The following is a 24,051-nucleotide window of genomic DNA, read 5'->3' as shown; positions in this document are numbered from 1 at the left end:
AGGGCCAAGCTGCCTCTCCCCTGACCTCATCCTCCTCCCTCTCACCTAAGAAATAAGATTCAGTGAGCTGAAAGAAATACATTAAACACACTTTATTTAAATAGCATTAAACGTAGCTGGCTCTATGACAGTTGGTCCTGGTGCTGGGGTAAGGGAGTATTGCGGGTAAAAAGGGGTAAAACAGATTCTAGCTTTCAGTTTCTTAGCTCAGAAATTCCATCAATCCCTGTAGCTCCTTGCAACCCCCGACGACCTCTGGGATGGACAGCAGAGTCTGGGAAGAGAGGCAGAAAAGGCAGCTCAGGGTCACAGGCCCAAGGCCCAAGGCTCCCAGCCCCAGGAAGCACCCACTGACCTAGAGGGGAGAAAATGGAAGCCACAGAGAAACCTGCAACAGTGAGTCAGGCCCAGCTCTCAGCACAGGCTGGGAACCAGAGCTATGCTCATCAGTACTTCCTGGGGCCAGGCCTTGTACCAGGTGCCTTAGTTCCATCAACTCCGTTTCTCCTTTACCTCATAAATATGCTGAACAATGTCATCTAGTTTCTTTAACTCCTTGTCAGAGCGCCGAAGATTCTCCTCCAGGATGTTTCTCTAGAAAACAAATAGGCTGCATAAGTCCTATGGCTTAAAAGAACAGCACAGCTTGTGGGGCAAGGAAAATATGGCAGGGCACTTGCTGGTGGAGGTGGGAAATGGCCCTGGAACTGCGTGGGAATTCTTACATGGCTCTGGAACTTGACCATGAGTTTTGCCTTCTCATTTTTCATCTCCAGGAACATCACCCTCAGCTTGTCCACCTATAGGTATGTCCAGATCAGTAGGGGCACAGCCTTGGGTTCCCGCCAGCTGCCCAGCTCCTCTGTTAACTTTAAGTCACCTCCTGGGAGAGCCACACTTTCTCCTGGATCCAGTCAGTGGCCGTGGGCTGACAGTCAGGGTTCAGCTGGCCTGCCAGAGTCTCTTGGAGCACCTTAGTCTCTGTTTCTGCACGCCGAAGTGAGCGGGTAAGCTGGGTCACCTCCTCTCTAAGGCTCTGGGGATGAGAACGGAGAGGTATCCAGTAGCCCTCAAAGGTCCTCTCTATCCTTCTTACCCCATGTGGTGGAACAAGGGTAGACCAGGGAATCCAGTTCCCACATCTGGGATCCTGGCTACCAGCTACCAGTGACACAGAAGGCAGAGGGCCGGGCATCATGATGAACGTACTATGAGCTCGCCACTCTTGTCTATCTGCTCTAGGATCTTCTCGTTCTGCTGCTGGATGACTTCCTGGAGCTCCTTTTCATTCTGTGAGGGAAAGGGATGTAAGAAGGCACTGGGAAAGCTGGCTTCTTTGCAGCCCTTGCCAAGAGATAGGATTTAGGGTCTGACCATGCTCAGCCCAGGTGATACCAATTGATAACACTCCAATTCTTCCTCTGGGACTAAGCCAGGCAAGGCACATTTTAGTGTTGAGAGAGTTCTGCTAGAATTCCCAACTTCTAGGTCAGCCTGGGAGATAGGTCAGCCCATAGCTGATTCCCAAACATGTGAAATGTCTGACCTCAGGAAGGGCAAAACTAGGGCAATGGTTGGAAAATTCCCACCACCCAGATTCCTGGAGAGACAATGGCTCCCAGTGGGCCAGAAGAGCTGCCCCAGTTCTTCATCGCCCCACTTCTAGGCCCCTCCTTCACCTTGTAGCGCAAGCACAAGGCCTGGTTCAGCTTCTCTATGTCTGCTTCCTTTGCCTTCTGGGCTTCCTGATACCGTTCTTCCTGGGCCTGCAGCCTAGCCTGAAGATCAAAACTAGGGGAAGGAAGAATTCAACATTATTCCTGTCCTCTCAGGGCTAGCTGGGCCCTTGACCTATGGAGCTGTCTCACTTGACCTGCCCTCTCTCACCAAGACTGCACTCCACTCACATCTTTCGCTGCAGAGTCCTGACAGCTTCTTCTTTAGACTCTTGCAGCAGGGAACACAGGCTCTGAAGCTCCAGAGTTCTGGTACTCATTTCTGCCAGGCTCTTCTCCATGCCTGGGGTCTCTGAAAGAGAAAATCCTAGATAGGGGTAGAGCCCTTTAGCTCTGGAAGGAAGTGTGTACCCATCATTTCCACTTATCCCTGTTCCCCACCCATAGGATTTGAATGCCCGGAACATTACAGATCCCAAAAGGCAAAAATAAAATGAGCTCAAGTAGAATTGAGGTTTTTAGAGCAGAGCACTTCTCACTGCTTTAGTCTTTACCATCACTACCAGATCTAGAAATGAGGCAGGATCCCAGGAGCCCATCCTAACCTGTAGGCTGAAGAGAAACCATTGATGCTACTCGGGTGAAAGCACTCTTGTCACTTCCAAGCAAGGGCACAGATGCTGATTCTGGCTCTAAAACAAAAACCAACCATGGCAGGGGGCCCCTCTGGTGACCCAGTCAAGGGTCTGCCATAATGGAAGCCAGGGAGAGAGAGGTCTGTTGGTGGCCATCTTCAACAGCTGAAGATATCAGGAGCAGGGTCACAACTTTCCCACCCCTAAAAACCAGGGTCTTTAACCTTTGTCTGCCATTGCTGTCAAGATGCCTGCCAAGAAGGCGCTGTCAGTGGGCGGAGGTTGTTCCTGGGCAGGAGCACAATCTGTGCTTATTAGGAGGGTCTCCGGTTCAGCCTTAGGGCAAAGGAGAAAAAAATATCAGCTGCTTTCCAGGGTTAGTGATTTCCCTGAACTCCCAAGTACTCACCAGTCATCTCCTCTGGAATTGCTGTTCTATTTATTACCTCTCTTCTCTATCTTCAACTTCTTCATTAGCTCCTCTCCCTGAACTGAATTCTCTCTCACTAAAACAACAATTTTAAAAAAGCTTCTTCTTACCTTAAATCCTCTTTTAGCTATTGCTTTTTCTCTTTCCCTTTAATTAAAAAAAAAAGAAAGGAAAGCCTATATTTCTTGCCTAAAATTCTCACCATCTATTGACTCCTCAGCCTACTACACTCAAGCTTCTTCCTTACCATTCAATCAAAATTCTTGTTATTTGGTTCACCTGTGGCATCCTTACTTTCAAATGCAATGGACACTTTTCAGCTCTTATTTTACCTGACCTATTTGATAATCAATGACCATGTTCTTCTTTCAGAAACTTCCTTTTTCAGGGCCAGCCCAGTGGCGTAGCGGTTAAGTGCACGTGCTCTGCTTTGGCGGCCCCAGGGTTTGCGGAGGCCCCAGGGTTTGCAGGTTCGGATCCCGCGCGCGCAGTGACGCACCGCTTGTCAAGCCATGCTGTGGCGGCATCCCATATAAAGTAGAGGAAGATGGGCACGGATGTTAGCTCAGGGCCAATCTTCCTCAGCAAAAAGAGGAGGATTAGCACTGGATGTTAGCTCAGGGCTGATCTTCCTCACCAAAAAAAAAAGAAAGAAAGAAAAAACCTTCCTTTTCTTAGCTTCTGGGACATGACTCTTCTTCATAGGTAGGCCTCATACATTTCTGGCTATTTCTTCTCTCTATCCACAGATCCTTCCTTTTCCTTAACTCTTAGGCTCCTTTTGGCTCATCTTTGGCCCTCTTTACAGTCTAATCCATTCCCCAGGTGGCCTCCACAAAAACATCTACTTCTACATGGATGACCCTTCAATTTGTCTCTCTCAACTGGATTTTTTCCCAATCACCAGACCCAAAGGCTCAACTGCCTATGAAAAATCTACTAGAATGCTCCGTAGTTCACCTGAAATTTAGTATGTATAAAGCTGAGCTCACCATTTTCCCTGTCCAACCCAACCCCAAATCTGTTCCTCCTCCTGTATTTACTATCCTAGATCAGGGGGACAGCAAATTAGAGCCTGAAGTTCAAATCTGGCCTGCCACTTGTTTTTGTAAATAAAGTTTTATTGGAACACAGCCATACCCATTCATTTACATACTATCTATGGCTGTTCTTGAGCTACAAAGGTAGAGTTGAATAGTCGAGACAGAGACCACATGGCTCGCAAAACCAAAAATATTTATTATATTGCACTTTATAGGAAAAGTTTGCAAACCCCAGTTCTAGAGAGTGTCACCATCTTTCTAGCAATCTAGAGATCATCATTCACTCTTCTACCTTACTCCTACATCAAATTGGTCAGCAGGTTCTATTAGTTCTACTTCCTAACTATGTACTGAATTCATTCAATCTATCCCCTCCTCTCTACTGCTTCTATAATTGCCATTAGTCAAACCTTCAAAATCTGGCCTCCTACTTCTCCACTCTTGTCTCCTTGTCATCCTTGCTCCATATAGCTCCTACACTCTAATTACAAAGAGCTAATTCCCAGTCCCCAGACTTGCCACATTCCATATGAGGAGGACCTTGCCTTGTTTACCCTGTACTCCCAGCACGTAACCTAGGTCTTGTTACAAGATAGACACTACAAAAAAGTACACATAGTGCCTCTATGACTTTCATATACTGTTCTCTCTGCCTGGTGGGCTTTCCTATATACCCACCCCTGCCCTACAAACTTGTAAACTTCAAGACTCTGCCCAAGGGTCACCTGCTTTGAGAAGACATCCTAACTCTCAAAAGTAGAACTGATGCTCCTTTCTCTCTGCTCCAGAGGTCATCCATGCAGACCTCGATCATGATCACACGTCAAGATGATAAATTTACATCTGTCTGTCTTCCCTACTAGACTGTGTATTCTTTGGCATTTCCTGTGCTTAGTACACAAATGGGAAAGAGGGTCAGATGATAAGCACTTTCAGATTTCAGGATGCTGACTGTACTTTTAACTGTTGAATAAGCTAATTAACTCTGTATTCTGAAAGATATCAACCCTTTATTGTTTGATGTACACTGTGGGGAAGCCAAAGACACTAGGCTAAATTTCTGCTTTCTTTAAACACAGTCTAGTTGAAGAGACCAGACATCTAAGGAAAATTAATATAAGTGCAAAAGGAGACTAAGTTTGTGAGGCATGTAGCAAGAGATCACTGAGTCCGTGTGATATGGGGACATTTCAAAGAAGAAAGTGAACTAGGGAGGATTTTAATAGGAAAGGAAAAGGTACTTCCAGTTTGAAGACAGAGGAGAATGGATGTGGTAACAGCCCAAGTCTAGGTGTGAATGGAAATGGGACATGTGTGGAGTGTATAGACAGTCTAGTTGGAGTAAAGAGCTCCTAATAGGGAAGTAGCAGACAGATGTAGAAAGGTTTGAGCAACAGGCTGAAGAAGTCCAGTAGGCAACTGAAAGTCATTGAAGGTCACAGAGATGGAACAAGAGTAGTGTTTAGGAAGACCATTCTAGACAATAAAGATACAATTGGAAAAATTCTCAGTAAATTAGGAATAGAAGGGAACTTTCTCAACTTGACAAAGAATATCTATAAAAAACCTGCAGCTCACATCATACTTAATGGTGAGAAACTTAAAACTTTCCCTCTAAGATCAGGTACAAGGTAAGGATGTCCCCTCTCACCACTCCTTTTCAACATCGTAGTGCAAGTTCTAGCTAATGCAGTAAGACAAGAAAAAGAAATAAAAAGTATACAGATTGGGAAGGAAAAAATAAAACTGTCTTTGTTCAAAGATACAAGTGAAAAGGAAGAGAAGGAACCCCCGGATCCTACCTTCTCCTTTAGTTTTGTCTGTAGAAAGAGGGTTAGGCTCTGTAGTTGCTCAGCCATCACCCCTAACTCTTGAGAATACTGGCGTGTCTTCTCCAGGTCTTGCTCCTGGTTCTCTGCTATGGTGCTAGCCAATTTAGCCCTGAAATAAGGAAGGAACAGAGAAGATGGCCAAAGACCAGGAGACCTTCTCTGAACACCTCTCCCAATCCCCATACACAGCTGCATTCAAAGAGGGAAACAAGAGTTTCTTGGACCCTATCACAATTCCCTTCTTGGAGATTTTAGCTTCTAAAAGCGTCCCTGGGAAAGATAAGCACTTAGTGGAGAAGCACCGAAAGGCAGAGATCTTACTTCAGGTTCTCTACAGTGTCCTTAAGGTCCTCACACTGCAGGCTGCGCTCCCGGAGCACTTCCAGGGTGGTTTTCAACTGACACTCAACCTGGCCCAGCTCTAGGTGAGCAACCTGATTCTCTTGGTCTGCAAACTAAAGAGACAGGAGAAGGAAGGTAGGCAAGGAGCAAGATAGGAAGGGATAAAAATGAGTCTAAGTGTGAAATTTTAGAGCCCTGGGAACAGAGGCTTTTCCCAGTCCACAGTCTCAAACTTCACCTCAGTACCATCAGGCAAGAGTCACACTCCTGCCAGCTCCCCTGCCCCAAGCCATATCCCGTACCTCCAGGGTCTCCTTCAGGTCCTGCACCTCCTTGGCCAGGACAGCGTGTTGTTGCTGCAGCTCTGCCTGCCTGTGTTTTAATGCCATCTCTTCCTTTTGCCACCTGCCAGAGACCTTATATTAGATGTCATTGGTCCTATATCCTGAGTGCCTAATGCCACAATAACCTGATAGGAACTCACTGAGCAGCCTGTTCCTCATTTCTCTGGGTAAGCTGGCAGATCAATTCATCCTTCATGGCCAGGTCCTGGGTACAGTGGGCATGCTGACTCTGTAGCTCTTTTAGCTGACTCTCCATGCTGGTCAGAATCTGCATCTGAGCCTGGAGATCTAGACCAAAAGTATCCTAATGATACTATGTGGTCACCAGGCCAAAACCTCCCCACACTTCTGCTCCAAAACAAGTGCTCTAGAGCATTTTCTTGCTCTAATGCCACACCCCAAACTGTAGCAGGGAACAACTACTTGGATGCACACATAGACACACACCTGTTGCTAGGCGACTGTTTTCCAACTTCAGTTGTTCTATTTGGCCTTTGCAGTCCTCTAAATAGGTAGAGACTTGTTCCAGCTCCCTGGAAACCTAGGAAGAAAAGACAGTTTTACTCCCAAATTCCTCCTGAATCAAGAGTTCCAGGACTTAGTCTAGCTTCTTTTTCTCTACAGGACACAAACCACATTGCTCCTGGGCAACAACACCGCAACAAATAAGGCTGAACCTCAGGAAAAGTAGAAACAGGAGAAAGTTGCTGAAGCAAGTACTGAAGGGGAAAGGAAACAACTGGGCCCAACGCCATCTTATAGCAAAGGGACCTGGCTGGTCTCCAAACCCACAGGGTGAAAAGAAGACAGGTTCAGGGTAAGAGGCTAACGATACTGCTCATTAGAAAGGCCTTCTGGGGCCAGCCCTGTGGCGTAGCGGTTAAGTGCGTGTGCTCCGTTGCTGGCGGCCCAGGTTCGGATCCTGGGCGCACACCAACGCACCGGTTGTCAGGCCATGCTGTGGCAGCGTCCCATATAAAGTGGAGGAAGATCGACATGGGTGTTAGCCCAGGGCCAGTCTTCCTCAGCAAAAAGAGGAGGATTGGTATGGATGTTAGCTCAGGGCTGATCTTCCTCACACACACACAAAAAACAAAGAAAGGCCTTCTGTGGACAAGAAGGAGGAAACCAGGCCTAAGCAGTCCCCACTCCTGGTTTGTACCTGCTGCTTTTCCTCAATTGCAGCATCACGTTCCTGCAGGGTCTGCCGGCTCTTGGCTGTGAGTTTCTCTGTGAGTTGTCGAGACCGGCTCAGCAAAGCTGTCCATGTTATATACTACCAGGGGAAGCAAGCAGGTCAGTAGAGCACACTTGAGGCAAGGCTCATAACAGGGCTGGCTGTGAGTAAAGGAGTGGTATGATGGCCCCAAATACTCACATCCAGTTGCATGGATATCCAGTCCTGTTGCAAGGTTGAAGTAAGACTTGCTGTTTGCTGAGCCAACTCTTCTTGCTCAGTATGAAGTCCTACCTACAGGAGAAGGATTGCCTATGGAGGAGGCCCCTTCAGCAAAGTGGGGGTATATGACCCTCTTCCCAGTGTGTCAGCATGGATCCCAGGAAAGAAAATGCCCTCAAATTACCAGTTGGGTCTGGGTCTCCTTCAAAAGGCCTCTGAATACCCCCATGGATGCCAGGTCGTGTTCCAGCTGGCTGATGCGCTGGCTGGCATGTGCACAGAAAGCCTCTAGCACTGTCTCTGCCTGTTTAGGGAAGAGGTTGCAAGGACATGGTGGGCAGCGGAGAGAAACAGCACAAAAAGCCATAACTATCCACCACACCAGTAGTTTAGTTTGTTATTCCCCAGGGCAGGCAGTTCTCAGGCCACCCATCTGTGTCTCAAGTGAATTTGTGTTCTTACAGGAACCCTGAGAAAGAAAACCCTGAGAAAAACCCTCACACATCCAGGAAGAAAAGCTTGACACCTTACCACATCCTTGCCTCTGAGGGCCATTTCCTCTCTGTGCTTTGCCTCCTCCATTTCTGCTTTGAGGCTCTGGAGCCTTGCCCTCAATTTCTTCAACACATCGAAGCAGCAGGAGACCAAGGTTTCTGCATGCCGAGACTACAAGGCAAGGATCAGATGCTGTCTGGGTCCCTTTTTTGGCTTTCAATCCTACCAGAGGCCTTTGCCTTCATCTTCATGCTGCTTACCTCCTGACTCACAGCAGTTTTATCTTCCTCTAGGTGCAACAGAGATAGGTGAAGCAGGGATATCAGCTCTTTAGAGACCAGCACCCATGATTGCTATAGAGGGAAAGATGGTTAGGCTAGATCAAATAAAGTCACTAAGCAGGAAGTAAGCAGGGACACTGGGGAAGAAAGCCACTGACCCCAATTTCAAACTCCCAATAAGGAGAGGTCCTTAACAAAGGTTTGGAAACCTCCCTTCACTACCGTGGCAGAGTACCACCATCTGCTAACCATCCAGGACTCTCCATTCTTAATCTTCACAGGAGACCCAGCAGTGTTATAAGGTCAGTCAACACTTACCATGACGTTCCTGGCCTGCTGCAGAGCCTGTCCAATCTCTTGGCTCTCCTGAAGATGCTGAGGTTTCTTACTTATCTAGCCAGAGAAAGAGAGTTGTTCCTTTTGCGTAGGCAACATGCACCACCAGCACCTCATTCACCCTGCCACTCACTGAGATACAGGAGCCTTTCCTAGTAAAAGCAGGAGTAAGGCTCACAGCTCGATGAAGGCAAGTCAGAAAAAAATCCAGAGGTAGGTAAAAAATTCCTTTTTTTGTTTTTTTTTAATTTTATTTATTTATTTTTTTACCCCAAAGCCCCAGTAGATAGTTGTATGTCATAGCTGCACATCCTTCTAGTTGCTGTACGTGGGACGCGGCCTCAGCATGGCCGGAGAAACGGTGCGTCAGTGCGCGCCCGGGATCCGAACCCGGGCCACCAGCAGCGGAGCGTGCGCACCCAACCGCTAAGCCACGGGGCCGGCCCCAAAAAAATTCCTTTTTAAAATAATTTTTGGGGCCAGCCCAGTGGCATAGCGGTTAAGTGCACATGCTCCGCTGCAGCAGCCCAGGGTTCGGATCCCGGACACGCACTGAGGCACCGCTTGTCAAGCCATGCTGTGGCAGCATCCCATAAAAAGTGGAGGAAGATGAGCACGGATGTTAGCCCAGGGCTGGTCTTCCTCAGCAAAAAAAAAAAAAAAAAAAAAAAAGAGGACGATTGGTATGGATGTTAGCTCAGGGCTGATCTTCCTCACAAAACATAAAAAATAAAATAACTTTTCCCCCTATTTATAAGGATATTCGGTGTTTATTGTAAAATTTTATAAATACAGAAGTGAAAAAAATGGAAAAAGAAATCATTAATAATTTCACCACCTCAAGCAGTGATTCTTAACCAACAGTATAGCACCCACTACAAGAGATTTCAATATACCTCCACACCAGAGATCTCCTTGATATAGGGATTTGCTGTAACTGATGCATAGATTATTTCCCTCAGGTGTCAGGGGAAAAAAAAAAGTTGTAGACTACTGATTTAGAAAGAAATTACCATATTCAATAAATTCTAAGATGACTGTCTTTTTGCATTTTAACACCACTGAAATTGGGATACATCTTAAAATTGATAGTGTCTTTTTTGTGTGTGTGTGTGAGGAAGATCAGCCCTGTGCTAACATCTGCCAAGCCTCCTCTTTTTTTGCTGAGGAAGACTGGCCCTGGGCTAACATCTGTGCCCATCTTCCTCCACTTTATATGGGATGCCGCCACAGCATGGCTTGTCAAGCGGTGCATCGGTGCGCGCCCGGGATCCGAACCAACGAACCTTGGGCCCCCGCAGCGGAGCGCACGCACTTAACCGCTTGTGCCACCGGGCCGGCCCCGATAGTGTCTTAGATTTGATGAAATACAGTAATACTTCAGAAAAACCACAATTGAGATTATAACATATAAATAAACTTGGGGTCCTGCTTTTATTACTTAATTTTATTATACTAATGTTGTTATTTAGCCCTGAATTTATATTCACTTTCCTCATTGGAGTAGCCTAAGACTGGGATGTCTGCTTTAGGGGGACCTATCAAAGCGGAGTACCATCCCTTTTTAACTTCTTTTTTTTTTTTTTTTAAAGATTTTATTTATTTATTTTTTTTCCCCCCAAAGCCCCAGTAGATAGTTGTATGTCATAGCTGCACATCCTTCCAGTTGATGCATGTGGGACGCGGCCTCAGCATGGCCGGAGAAGCGGTGCGTCGGTGCGCGTCTGGCATCCGAACCCGGGCCGCCAGCAGCGGAGCGCACGCACCCAACCGCCAAGCGACGGGGCCAGCCCCCATTTTTAACTTCTGCTGGTATTTTACCTCACCTCAAAGCCTCTCAGAGGTTATCTGAATTCTGATTTCCTTTCTTTAAAAACCATGAACTTATATTAAACATTTTTTTTTTGGTGAGGAAGAGAGGCCCTGAGCTAACATCTGTTGCCAATCTTCCTCTTTTTGCTTGAGGTAGATTGTCGCTGAGCTAACATCTGTGCCAATCTTCCTCTATTCTGCTTTTGGGACGCTGCCACAGCATGGCTTATGAGCGATGTGTAGGTCCGTGCCCAGGATCTGAACCTGCAAACCCTGGGATGCCAAAGCAGAGCGCGTGAACTTATCCGCTACGCCACCAGGCTGGCCCCCATAAACATACTTTTAAATAATTACAGAATATCCCATCTTATAGATGTACCATTATTTTTTATTATATTTTTTCATTATTTTTAAAAAAAGTTATCACCTTTATACAGAGTTCTTTTTCCTTAGGATATATTCCTAGAAGTGGACTTACTGGGTCAAAAAGTTTGAACTGCTTTAAGGGTCCCACTTAAATTACCTTCAAAAAAAGTTGAACCAATTTATACCCTACTGACAAAAAGAGAATGCTTACCAGCATTATCTGTTTTATTCTTTGCTATTTTGTCAAAAGAAAATAGCATCTCACTGTTTCAATTTGCATTTCTTTGATTATCAGTAATGCTAACCTCAAATATTTATTAGTCATTTTTATTTTCTTATTCTCTGTTCATTATCTGGGGGCAGATAAAAATCTTAGTGTGCTATGCAGAGTAGATAAGTATGATCTCAAAGGCAACAGAGCCATAGAAAGACTTTAAGTTCTGAGAGAAAAGTGGGGAACCTTCATTACTGCTGAAAGGCAGCCATCATCTGGGAAAAAACCTACTGCTGGAGCAGCAGTACTGAGTCACGATGCTGTGGCAGTCTGGATAAGGAGGCAGTCTCTTGGAGTTCATCGCTCCCTTTTCCAGCAAAGCACTCATCATTCCCTCCTGCGTCATGCAGTAAGGCACGGCGCACCCCATGAGGCCTGGACAGGGCGCACATTCAGAGCTGGGCAGTCAGGCAGGTGATGAGATTAGTGTGAGGGAGGCAGCCAAGCGGCAAGGACATGGCACTATGATGGGGAATGGCTGAAGGGGCTGTCATTTCCCCTCTTTGGTTCTGCTTCAGTGGCCTCCAAAGGGATCTGACAAGCTTCAGGGTAAGGGGGTACAAAGCCAACTCAGGGATGGGGAACGAAGAAGTCAAGAACAAGAGGAAAGGATACAAAGATAAGAAAACACAGGAGAGAAATTGAGCAGCTAGAGGAATGAGGAACCTATGGTTTCCAGGATTTTGGCAAAAGGTAAAGTCATTATTTTGAGGATATTTCCAACCCAAAGGAGGTCTTTAAGCATTTGGAGACCATCTCCTCTTAGCAGCAGCCACCTATTGTCTCAACAGCTACAATACTGAATCTCTCTGTTCCTTCCCCTGACACCATTCCCTTCCTTCCTCAGCCTGTGTTGTCACAGCTAGAGTCCTCTAGAACAGTGGTCTTTAAATTGTTTCCCTCTCTTATCTCCTACAATAATTCTGAAAGACTGAGTACCCTGAAGTTTAAAATGTTACAAAGGCTGTAATTTCCACCATATTATAAATATTGACAGAAATATAAAGTTTGAAATAAAACTGTTAAATCACTCTTAAATATATCCAATGGTATAAATACTACATATACTATAATGACTTAATACCTATTTGAATACCTTTAAAAAATGCATGAACAAGCTCTTTTTTTTTTTTTAATTTTATTCATTTATTTTTCCCCCAAAGCCCCAGTAGATAGTTGTATGTCATAGCTGCATATCCTTCCAGTTGCTGTATGTGGGACGCGGCCCCAGCATGGCCGGAGAAGCAGCGCATCGGCGCGTGCCCGGGATCCGAACCCCGGCCACCAGTAGTGGAGCACGCGCACTTAACCACCAAGCCGCGGGGCCAGCCCCACAAGCTCTTCTTTAACAGTCAGAAATTTTATATCATCCCTTTTTCTCCTTGAACCTATATTTTTATTCCTCTCAGAATTTTATCTTAATGTAATATAATTTTATACTTTAAAGTCTGATATTGATCAATATCTCTGTAACAACAATGAAAGTTCATCTAAATTTAAATTAAAATTTCTTTTAAATTCCTCTGACCGTAAGACTTTAAGTGAAAGAATTTGTTTTGGATTGAGAAATATTTTCATCAGTTGTATACTAATCACTGTAATATTATAGTTTTTAATAAAATCATAAACATACCCAGTAAAATTTTATTGGGAATCATCTATTAATGAAATGGATGGAGCCTCTCTCTCCTTATTAGTTCACGTGTCTGTGGATTACTATATTTCCTATAATAAGACATGGTTCAGCAACAATTTTATGCCTATTCTCCATTCTTATAGATGTAAGCACTGAGAAATCTTCTTCACATAAATAATGGGAATAAGTAAGAATGGAAGGAAGGAAGAACGGCATGTCACCCAATTCTGGGAGCTCCTTTGGAGATATATGCCAAAAATCTCATAGTGAACTTTCATCAGAAATTTTTAATCATCCACTGACATAATTAGTCTTCCTTCAATTTTGTTGAAAGCATGCAAAAATGATGTGTTATATAATCTGTGCAATCATTCGTTTTCTCAGCATGTACATAAATATTTTCTATTGTCCTTTGATTGCTATCCCTTGACCATGTAAGATTCAGGATAGGTAGTAAACATGCTGTTCTTTGGTAAAGTGGGCAAGGATAATTGAGAATGGGGAAGTAGGAAAGACAAAAATCAGTGAAGAGTACATGGAAGATGATATAGAAACCGATTTCTTTAAAATGTTCCTTGCTTGCATTCCCTTGGAAAGTCTTGACATACCCCTGGGGTATAGTGAGTACCCACAGCTTTAAGGGATTTTCCAGATCCTCAGCTTTCAGACATATTCTAACACTGAGCCTCTAGTTAAGGAGTCTCCTTTGCCCTCTGGCAGCATATCAGATTAATTTCTGAGGAACAGGGCCCACTGGGATCCTCCAAGCTTTGGGAGGAACTTTCTTACCTCGCTGGGAGAGGTGTCAGTCTGTGTGCTACTGTCCTGAACTTCTGGGTGAGGGACAGTCAGCTGGGTCTTCCAGTCCCGCAGCTGGCGGGAGAGAATCTCCAGAATGACAAGAGAGTTCAGCAGGTTATCTTCTAGGTCATGTCGAGATAAGGCAGTCAGATCTGGAGGATGGCTGCAGCAGCAAGAGAAGAACATGAGGGGAAGGGATGGAAGTGGAAGGTCCAGGTTAATGGAACTCAGGAGGCACAAAGATATAGGGACACTTACCCCCTTAGGAGGTGCTCTGTCTCAGAAGTACTGTCCTTGGTGCCTACCAGGCCTGTCTGGGATGTGTTTGTACTCTTTTCCTGTGGTGCTGGAGGAGTAAACCAAGTTCCCACCGAGCAAGTAGAGAGAGGGGTAGTGCCAGTCGCAGCATCTCGGAGCACAGAGGGAAGGGATAAGCTCTGGCGGAGATTTTCCAGCATGACAGAAGTATTTACACCTTTTTCCAGCCAGGCCAATGGGGACATCCAAGGCCCTGTATCAGAGACAAGAATCCTACCAGCATCTTCTACTGCTGGGCCTGGAGCTGCCTGGGATTCCACTTCTCCTAGATTTGGGGTCAGGCATATGGACGGAATATCTTCCATATTCAAGACAAGTGCTTGATCTCCCAATTCAGCCTCCTCAGGGAGTGTGGGAAAGCTCATTTCTCTTCCCTCTACAGCTCTGTGCTCTACAATGTCCTCCCCTGGGTCCACATGACTGACAGGGAAATCTGCTGCTAAGGCAGTTGAAGGGGAAAGCCAGACCATGGAGGAAGGCAAGCAGGCATTACATTCGGAAGGGACTAAGTCCTCAGGCATAGCCTCAGTCCTACTGTCCCTCAGGCTTTCACTGGAGCAGGGTAACTGTTGCTGAGAACAGGGATTTGGCAGATACTCCAAGAGATGGGATGGAGGATCCTGAAATGTAGGTTTCTCAGGCGTAGCAGGAACAACTTCTGAAAAGCTCTCTTCCATGCAGGGTGCCACCCCCTTTCTCAGCAGATCTCCTAGCCTCAAAGGCTCATTTAGAGTGATGCTGTTTGTTTCCACCATGGTATCTAAATGGGCCTCAAGTGTGATGTCTTGCTGCTGCCCCTCTGGGGAGGGTACAAGGACCATGCTTTTAACCACATTGTCATCCAGTGGGTCTACTGCTTCCTCAGGTATTTTGGGAGTAGAGTTCATTTGGGGAATCAGATCTAAGGGCTGCTCATCTGATTCATGTTGACAAGCTTCTAGCCACTTGGAGGGATAGCTGAACTGTTCTGAAGGGGAGTCTGTCCTCTTCACATTGACAAAATCCAGTGGAGATGAGCTGTTGTTGCCTTCCTGCCAAAGGAAACAAAAGTAGTTGACTGAGGCAGTCAATTCAGGTTCCCAACATACAATTATGGGTCCAGGATACTATCCGAACTCAAAAAAGAAAGAATTTTCATTATCACTGCTTAGGTAAGAACTTGGCGAAGCGTCGCTGCTAACTAAAGAAAACCAATAGCAGAGAAAGAAAAGCTGGTCAGCCATTTTGTGTCATTCCAAGTGAACCAGCCTACAATATAAAAAAGCTAAGATAATCTATCCATATCATGGGGAGATGGTAGCTTGAATGTGACGCCACTCCTCTCCAATCCTACCTCCAACACACTTCTAGGGGAATGGGTAGAGGAGTCCCTAGGCTCAAGCTCTGTCAGAATCTAGAGTTGGTTTTCTCCCTTCTGGAACAGATGAGAAATTGAGGACCAGAGTTAGAGAGCACTTGGCCCATAGAGATCCATGGACCCTAAGGAGAAATGGCAACATCAACCTGCACCAGTGACCTAGTCTCCCTGGCCCCAAGGGCTGAGGGTGTCCTGAACACATGGGTTGAAACCTTTAACCCTTGAGATTTGAAGAGCTCTATCCTTTGTAGCAGAGGAGAATGGAGAGCAGAGAGACTTCCTCCTGGTGCCCTGATAAGGGACTCACAACCTCCCTACATGCTGGTTCACAGGGACAAAGACCATTGTGCCTTCTACCACTTGCAGGATTGCTGGTCCTGAGACTCAATGAGCAAGAAAAGGAAAATATGAAGGTACTTAAGTGGATCTAGTAGCCAGAGAGATGCCAAACCCTAAGATAGTTACAAAAGGTAGACCCTAACAAAACAAAGCTGATAGAAGAAACAGATGACAATCTGACTCCCAAAAAATATGAGTATGTTAAGAAGATTTGAGTACAGCACACACACACACAAAGATTTCTGGAAATAATATTACTTTTAAACAAAAAATTTTAGTAAAATAAATTGAAAGAGGATGGTCAGAGTTGAGACTGGAATTACTGGCCTGGACAATCAAGTGGAAGAAATATCTTAAAAAAGACAAAAATACAAAGAAATGTAAATCTGAGGGAAAAGCTAAGAGAACTGGAATATAAATCCAGTAATCCTAACGTGAATAAAAGAAGTTCCAGGAGAAAAGAGAACATATACAGGTGAGGCACTGATTAACAAATATTAGAAGAAAATTTCTCAAAGGTTAAAAAAGATCTGAGTTTGCATATTGAAATGGCTCACCAAGTTCCAAGCAGGGTTGACAAGAAAAGATAAAATTTCTGAACTACAAGGAAGACAAAACTATTTTAGAAGCTTTAGATAGAATGACCAGTTATTTAGGGGAAAAAAACCAGACAACATGAAATTTCTCATTTACAGCAGTGGATGAAACTTTAAAACATAAGATTGAGCTAAAAAAGGCTTCTGATATTCTGGCAATGTCCTATTTACTGACCTGCATGTTGGTTACAATGATGGATGCTTTATAAGAATTTGTTAAGCTGTACTTTTTATGTACTTTCATGTATTTTATTTCAATTTTTTAAAATTTTTCTTTCAAAGTCTCACAGGAAAAGTAGAAAATAAAGGGGATGGCAAAGAGATACCAGGCAAAAGCAAAGAGACCAGAGGCAGCAATGTTAATATCAGACAAGGTAGAATGTAAGGTTATAGCACTATTGTGATAAAAGATATAATTGAAGATATATGATTATGAAAAACATAAATCAGTCTGCACTAAATTGCCCAGAAGCTAAATATACAAATCAGACTTTTTAGAAACACAAAAGTGCACCTTAAAGTTTTTGCTGTGTTTATCAAGTTCCTATTTATTCATTTAGAAAAATTACTTAAGGAGGGGCCGGCTCCGTGGCTTAGCGGTTAAGTGCGCGCGCTCTGATGCTGGTGGCCCGGGTTCGGATCCGGGGCACGCCCCAAGGCACCACTTCTCCGTCCAACCCGAGGCCAAGTCCCACGTACAGCAACTAGAAGGATGTGAACCTATGACATACGGCTATCTACTGGGGCTTTGGGGGGAAAAAATGAATAAATAAAATCTTAAAAAAAAAAAAAATTACTTAAGGAGAAAATATTTGCAAATCATATATCTAATAAGGGGTTAATATCCAGAATACATAAAGAACTCTTACAACTCAACAACAAAAAACCGAATATCCCAATTTAAAAATTGGCAAAGGGGGGCCAGCCTGGTGGCATAGTGGTTAAGTTCACGTCCTCTGCTTCAGCGGCTCAGGGTTCCCAGGTTCGGATCCTGGGCATGGACCTATGCACTACTTATCAAGCCATGCTGTGGAGGCGTTCCACATAAAATTGAGGAAGATGGGCACAAATGTTAGCCCAGGGCCAATCTTCCTCAGCAAAAAGAGGAGGATTGGCAACAGATGTTAGCTCAGGGCTAATATTCCTCACCCCCCACCCCAAAAAAAATTGGCAAAGGACTGAAATAGACATTTCTCCAAAGAAAATATACGGATGACTGATAAGCACACAAAAGGATGCTCAACATCACTAATCATCAGGGAAATGCAAATAAAAACCACAATGAGATACCAACTCACACCCATTAGGATGGCTACTATCAAAAAAACAGAAAATAGGGGCCAGCCCAGTGGGGTAGCAGTTACGTTTGTGCACTCCACTTTGGCAGCCTGGGGTTCTCAGGTTCAGATCCCGGACGCGGACTGACACACTGCTTGTCAAGCCATGCTGTGGCGGCATCCCATATAAAGTAGAGGAAGATGAGCACGGATGTTAGCCCAGGGCCAATTTTCCTCAAGCAAAAAGAGGAAGATTGGCAACAGATGTTAGCTCAGGGCCAATCATCCTCACTGAAAAAACAAAACAAAACAGAAAATAACAAGTGTTGGCAAGGATGTAGAAAAATTGGAACCCTTGTGAACTCTTGATGGGAATGTAAAATGGTGCGACTGCTATGAAAAACAGTATGGACGTTCTTCAGAATATTAAAAGTAGAATTACCACATGATCCAGCAATTCCACTTCTTGGTATATACCCAAAAGAATTGAAAGTAGGGTCTAAAAGAGATATTTGTACACCGATGTTCATTGCAGCATTATTCACAATAGCCAAGAAGTGGAAGCAACCCAAATGTCCACTAACAAATAAATGGATAAACAAAATGTGGTATATACATACACTGGAATATTATTCAGTCTTAAAAAGGAAGGAAATTCTGACACAAGCTACAACATGGATGAATCAAGAAGACATTATGCTAAGTAAAATAAGCTAGTCACAAAAGAACAAATACTATATGATTCCACTCATATGAGGTACCTAAAGTAGTCAAATTCACAGAGACAGAAAGTAGAAAGGTGGTTGCCAGGGACTGGGGGAGGGGAGAATGGGAAGTTATTATTTAATGAGTATAGTTTCAGTTTTGCAAGATGGAAAGAGTTCTGGAGAAGGACTGCACAACAATGTGAATATACTTAACAATGTGAATATACCGTGCATTTAAAAATAGTTAAGGGGCTGGCCTAGGGGTGTAGGGGTTAAGTTCACACACTCCACTTTGGTGGCTTGGGTTCTCGGGACCCTGGGTGTGTACCGATGCACCGCTTATCAAGCCATGCTGTGGCAGTGACCCACATACAAAGTGGAGGAAGATAGGCACAGATGTTAGCTCAGGGCCAATCTTCCTCACCAAAAAACAAAACAAAACAAAAAAATAGTTAAGATGGTAGACTTTATGTTATGCATATTTTACCACAATTTCTTTTTTTGTGAGGAAGATCAGCCCTGAGCTAACATCCGATGCCAATCCTCCTTTTTTTTTTTTTTTTGCTGAGGAAGATTGGCCCTGGGCTAACATCTGTGCCCATCTTCCTCTACTTTATATGGGACGCTGCCACAGCATGGCTTGACAAGCGTTGCGTCGGTGCACGCCCGGCATCCGAACCTGCAAACCTCGGGCCGCCAAAGCAGAGCACATGCACTTAACCGCTGTACCACCAGGGTAGCCCCTACCACAATTTTTTAAAAAATCACTTTAAAACACCTCTCTCAAAACTCAACAGATCTGGCAGACTAAAAAACACGCAAGGACCGAGTAATTAACTATCTGTTGATGGATACAAATAGAATGTAACATCCCTTGAACAGTAAATATGCTTTTTTTCATATGTTCATGGCACACTTAGAGAAATTCATCCTATACTTGGCCACAAAGAAAACAGATTATAGTCTGATCATAATGCAAGAAAATAAATTTAAAAGGTGACAAAAAAGGTTTTTACACACTTGCAAATTAAGAACCACTCTTAGATAACCCTTGGTTTTAAAGATAAAAATCAAAAGAAAATTATAAACTAGCTAGAAAGCATTTCAAAGGATGACTATCTATAATATATAAAGAACACTTATAAAATGACTAAAAAGAGTAACAACCCAATAGAAAAATAAGCAAATAATATCAATAAGCATTTCACAAAAGAGCAAATCCAAATAACACACATATAAAAGATACACTCACTAGTAGTCAGGAAAATGCAAATTAAAGTAACAACGAGGTTCCACATCAGACTGGCTGAAATCTTAAAGATCTCTAACAACTACTGCAGGAAGTGATATGAAGAAATGGATATCCTCAAATAATGCTGGAGAAAATATGAATTGTAATAGCTATTTTAGATAGCAATCTGGCAAAATTTATTAAATTAAAAATATCTTAGGGCCGGCCTGGTTGCATAGTGGTTTGGTGTGATCCACTTCGGTGGCCCGGGTTCGCAGGTTCAGATCCCAGGCACGGACCTACACCACTTATCAGCCATGCTGTGGCGGCAACCCACATACAAAATAGAGGAAAAGTGGCCACAGACGTTAGCTCAGGGTGACTCTACCTCAAGCAAAAACAGGAAGATTGGTGACAGATGTTAGCTCAGGGCGAATCTTCCTCAGCAAAACAAAACAAAACAAAACAAAACAAAACACTTTCCTTCAACCCAACAAATCTACTCCTGAAAATGTATCTCGTTGAAATAAAAGTATCAGTACCTAATATATGTACAAAGATATTTATGTTAGCATTGTTTGTAGAAGCAAAAAGAAAAGGCAAAATAAATGACCATTTATGAAGAAATTATGATCATTCATACCACATTATCTTATGAATTAGTTCTACACCAGTTAACATGGAGGGATTTGCACCACATTGTTAAATGAAAAAAGCAACATACAGAGAAATGTATACAGTCGATCCCCATTAATTGTGGATTCAGTATTTGCAAATTTGCCTACTCACTAAGATTTAAGACCACTTTTCTGGTCATTTGCAGACGTGCAGAGCTGCAAAAAATATGAATCCCCTGAAACACATGTTCCTAGCCAAGGTTGAACAAGGTGACATTTTGCCTTCTTGTTTTAGCTCTCATATCCTAAACAAATGGCTTTTTCACGATCTATTTAGTGCCACGGTTTTCACATTTTTGTGCTTTTTGCTGGTGACTTCGCTGTTTCAAATGGCCCCCAAATGTAGTGCTGAAGTGCTGGCTAGTGTTCCCAAGTGCAAGAAAGCTGTGATGTGTCTTATGTGAGCTAGATAAACTTCATTCAAGCATGAACATTGTTGATTAAGTTCAATGTTAATGAATCAACAATATATATAAAAATAAGGTGTTTTTAAACAGGAATATACACATAAAATAAGACCATGTATTGATTGGTTAATGAAAATGTTTGATCAGAAGCTTGCAGGAATATAATCCTGTATTTCCCCTATGAGCAGCAGTTCAGTATTTGCTAAGTAAGTGTTCACAGAGACTTTATAGAACATATGTACTACAAATAATGAGAACTGACTGTATATTGTGATCCTATCAGTAAAATAATTATGCATGTTTGCATATTATTAAAAGAACACAGAGAAAAATATGGAAGTATACACATTAGGATGTTAAAATGGATTGGTTTCTTGGGAAGAGCAGGGCACGTGTGGGAGGGATTAATTCCAGAGGAGGGGCAAAAGAGAGAGGAAAAGTGGAGCTAAGCCAAAAAAAAAGGGAAAGAGAGGAGAGAGAAAAGGGAAAAAAAATTGACCTGATAAAAAAGTAATATGATAATCTATGGATATGTGTGTATATAAACATATACACACAGATAGATACACATAAAGAGATGCAAGAAAGGATTTTCAAATATGATAGTTATCTAAAATGGCAGAAACATTTTCATCCTTATATTTACACATCGTTCAAATATTTCAAACAATGAACATCTAAGATAAAAATAATCACGTTTTAAAAAGTAAAAAAAAAAGTTATTTTTTGGGGGGAAAAAACTTCGTCTATATTGCCGACTATATCAGGAGGTAACAAGCCCTCCAGTTAAGAGTAGGGAGACCTAAATTGAAGTCTATTTTGCTACTGTGATTAAATGGCTGTGGTTAAATTCTATAGGCTCTATGAAGATCAGTTCCCACTTAGTACTTACTTCTTTTCTACCTAAGCTGTACTAATATAGTTGCCACTAGCCACTTTTGGCTATCTAAATTAAAATTAAATAAAACTTAAAATTTAGTACCTCAGTCACATTAGCCACCTTTCAAGTGCTGAGTAGCCATGTTAACTAATAGCTACCATATTGGACAGCACAGATTATCAAACATTTCCATCATCCCAGAAAGTTCTATTGGACAGTTGGTGTTAGAGCTCTTTCAAGAAAGACTGCTCCAGGGCTGGCCCTGTGGCATAGCGGTTAAGTGCACGCGCTCTGCTGCTGGCGGCCCGGGTTCAGATCCCAGGGGTGCACCAATGCACTACTTGTCAGGCCATGCTGTGGCGGCCTCCCATATAAAGTGGAGGAAGATGGGCACAGATGTTAGCCCAGGGCCAGTCTTCCTCAGCAAAAAGAGGAGGATTGGCATGGATGTTAGCTCAGGGCTGATCTTCCTCACAGTAAAAAAAACAGAAAGACTGCTACTCTCATACATCTGTTACTCAGGCTGCCATGTGCTTTTATTCTTTCTTCCTCTAACCTATTTTATTTATGTCCCCTCTCCTTCCAAAAATAATTCAGACTGCATGAAAAAGAACAGATAGATGGATACATCAGGTTAAAGAAATACAAAAAGAAAAAGAAAAAGGAAGAAAATCTTCCTATTTCAGGGAGTAGCAGTAGTTATACCTGATGATCAAATTTGACCCTGAGCTTTCTAGAAGCCAGTTCAAGAGGGAAAATGTAAAATGTAGTAAACTACATAGTTGTCACTATCAGAAAGAGAAAAACAAAGCAATTTCTTCAGAATTTTCCCAGGCAGTAAGTTCTAAAGGAAATTTCTTTTTTAAATTTTTTTTTTTGGGGGGGTAAGGAAGATTGGCCCTGAGCTAACATCTGTAGCTAATCTTCTTCTTTTTGCTTGTGGCAGATTGTCGCTGAGCTAATATCTGTGCCAATCTTCCTCTATTTTGTATATGGGACGCCGCCATAGCATGGCTTGATGTGTGGTGTGTAGGTCCTCACCAGGGATCCGGGCAGCGAACCCTGGGCCACAGAAGTGGAGTGTGCAAACTTAACCACTACGCCACTGGCCCGCCCCTAAAGGAAATTTCTTCGAGGAACCTTATAGAGGGGTCACTCGCCTTCCTTGACAAGTTTTACAGCAAGTGAAAAGCAGTTTCTACATGGCAACTTCTCTCAAGACCTTTGACAAAAGTACAATTCAGTGAGGGCAATTCTACAAGGGGCTAGTTTAAACAAAGATGGTCCGGGCCGGCCAGGTGGCGCAAGCGGTTAAGTGCGCATGCTCTGCTGCAGCGGCCCAGGGTTCGCCGGTTCCGATCCTGGGCACACACCAACGCACCACTTGTCAGGCCATGCTGTGGCGGCATCCCATATAAAGTGGAGGAAGATGGGCACGGATGTTAGCCCAGGGCCACTCTTCCTCAGCAAAAAGAGGAGGATTGGCAGATGTTAGCTCAGGGCCGATCTTCCTCACACAAAAAAATAATAAATAAAAATAAACTTAAAAAATAAATAAATAAAAATAAACAAAGATGGTCCAAGTGCTCTGCCTTCCAGTGGTGTAACTTGATCCCAGGAGAGTTTTGACTCTCTCTTGGAATGGATGGACATTGCCTCACTCTTGCAGCTGACTGACCTCTCCATAAGTGAGCCCATATTAGAGGGAGACCCCTAATCAAAGTGATAGTATTTCTCAGTAGTTCAGTAAAGACTGAATGGGGGAGGAGGTGATAAAAACTAACATCTAAATAGAGGTCTGGGTTCTCAGCGGATTTCCTTTAACCACCCTAGGGCACCTCTCTGTTGGCCTGAATAGCTGTAAATGGATGTCACTGAGGTAGAAGACTTCATTATTGTTATTAATTACGTTCCAGCCCGGGTCCTCTATTCCTCTGAGCTCTTGGCCTCGGCAAAGAGCCCAGTCGAGAAGCTGGGCAGTCGAATCTCACCTGCAGCCCCAGTTTGCACAGTGATGGAGTCAGCGAGCAGCATATCGGGGCCCCTTTTCCAGAGTTGGTGAGGGCATCGGGCTGCAGGGTAAGTTCTCGGAGGGGAGTTCTCACAGCTGGTTTTCCCTGAGAAAGAAAGAGAGTGTAAGAAAGCCTGGCTCTGCCAGCCCGCCCTTCCTCCCTCCCTAAGAAGCCCATAGGGCACTAAGAAGAGTAGGCTTCGACGCCAGTCGCGCTGAAGCGTCTGGACCAACAAAAGACTCCACACGCCCCCGCCCCCAGGCTCGACCCAGCTTTCCAGCACACTCGGCACTGCCAGCGCCCCCGCCCCGGAAGCCTCGGCCCAGCTCTCTCTCCATGAGGCTCTCCCACTCACCGGCTGAGGCGAAGGCGACAGGCTAACGTTCAGTGTTTTCACCCGCCTCATCTTCAACACAAAACGCAGCCCGATCTCCTCCCAGACCCAAGGGGTGACGCCATGTTCACCCGCCGTCTGAATTTGAACCTGCTCCGCGCTTCCCGATTGGCTGCGGAGCCTCAGTGCGTCGGCCTAGCGTGTTTGCTCCGGG

At 44.0% G+C, this 24,051-nt stretch overlaps 1 protein-coding gene across 2 annotated transcripts; it reads right to left on the bottom strand.

Annotated features, from left to right (window-relative positions):
* Positions 1-77: 77 nt before the first annotated feature.
* On the bottom strand, positions 78-23,971 carry SPAG5 (sperm associated antigen 5). 2 transcript variants are annotated; one of them, XM_058560271.1, is made up of 24 exons: positions 23,859-23,971; positions 23,483-23,608; positions 13,961-15,051; positions 13,691-13,865; positions 8,796-8,870; positions 8,457-8,549; positions 8,233-8,367; positions 7,886-8,005; positions 7,681-7,773; positions 7,465-7,578; positions 6,750-6,843; positions 6,443-6,590; positions 6,261-6,363; positions 5,938-6,071; positions 5,587-5,725; positions 2,536-2,647; positions 2,282-2,368; positions 1,908-2,043; positions 1,680-1,791; positions 1,210-1,290; positions 881-1,036; positions 726-800; positions 514-594; positions 78-274 (listed from the first exon to the last, which is right to left on the bottom strand). In XM_058560271.1, exons 1-24 carry the CDS (start codon positions 23,907-23,909, stop codon positions 203-205), a joined length of 3,603 nt encoding a protein of 1,200 aa, XP_058416254.1. In that variant the 5' UTR covers positions 23,910-23,971; the 3' UTR covers positions 78-202. The 2 variants fall into 2 exon arrangements, with proteins under 2 accessions (XP_058416254.1, XP_058416255.1); XM_058560272.1 differs by having other exon boundaries at positions 1,908-2,028.
* Between the last annotated feature and the right edge of the window lie 80 nt (positions 23,972-24,051).

The sequence above is a fragment of the Diceros bicornis genome, chromosome 18, assembly GCF_020826845.1.
Source record: "Diceros bicornis minor isolate mBicDic1 chromosome 18, mDicBic1.mat.cur, whole genome shotgun sequence".
In the NCBI taxonomy this organism is placed as follows: Eukaryota; Metazoa; Chordata; class Mammalia; order Perissodactyla; family Rhinocerotidae; genus Diceros; species Diceros bicornis.
The sequence above is the reverse complement of the archived record's forward strand: the minus strand, read 5'-3'. Positions and strand labels throughout refer to the sequence as shown.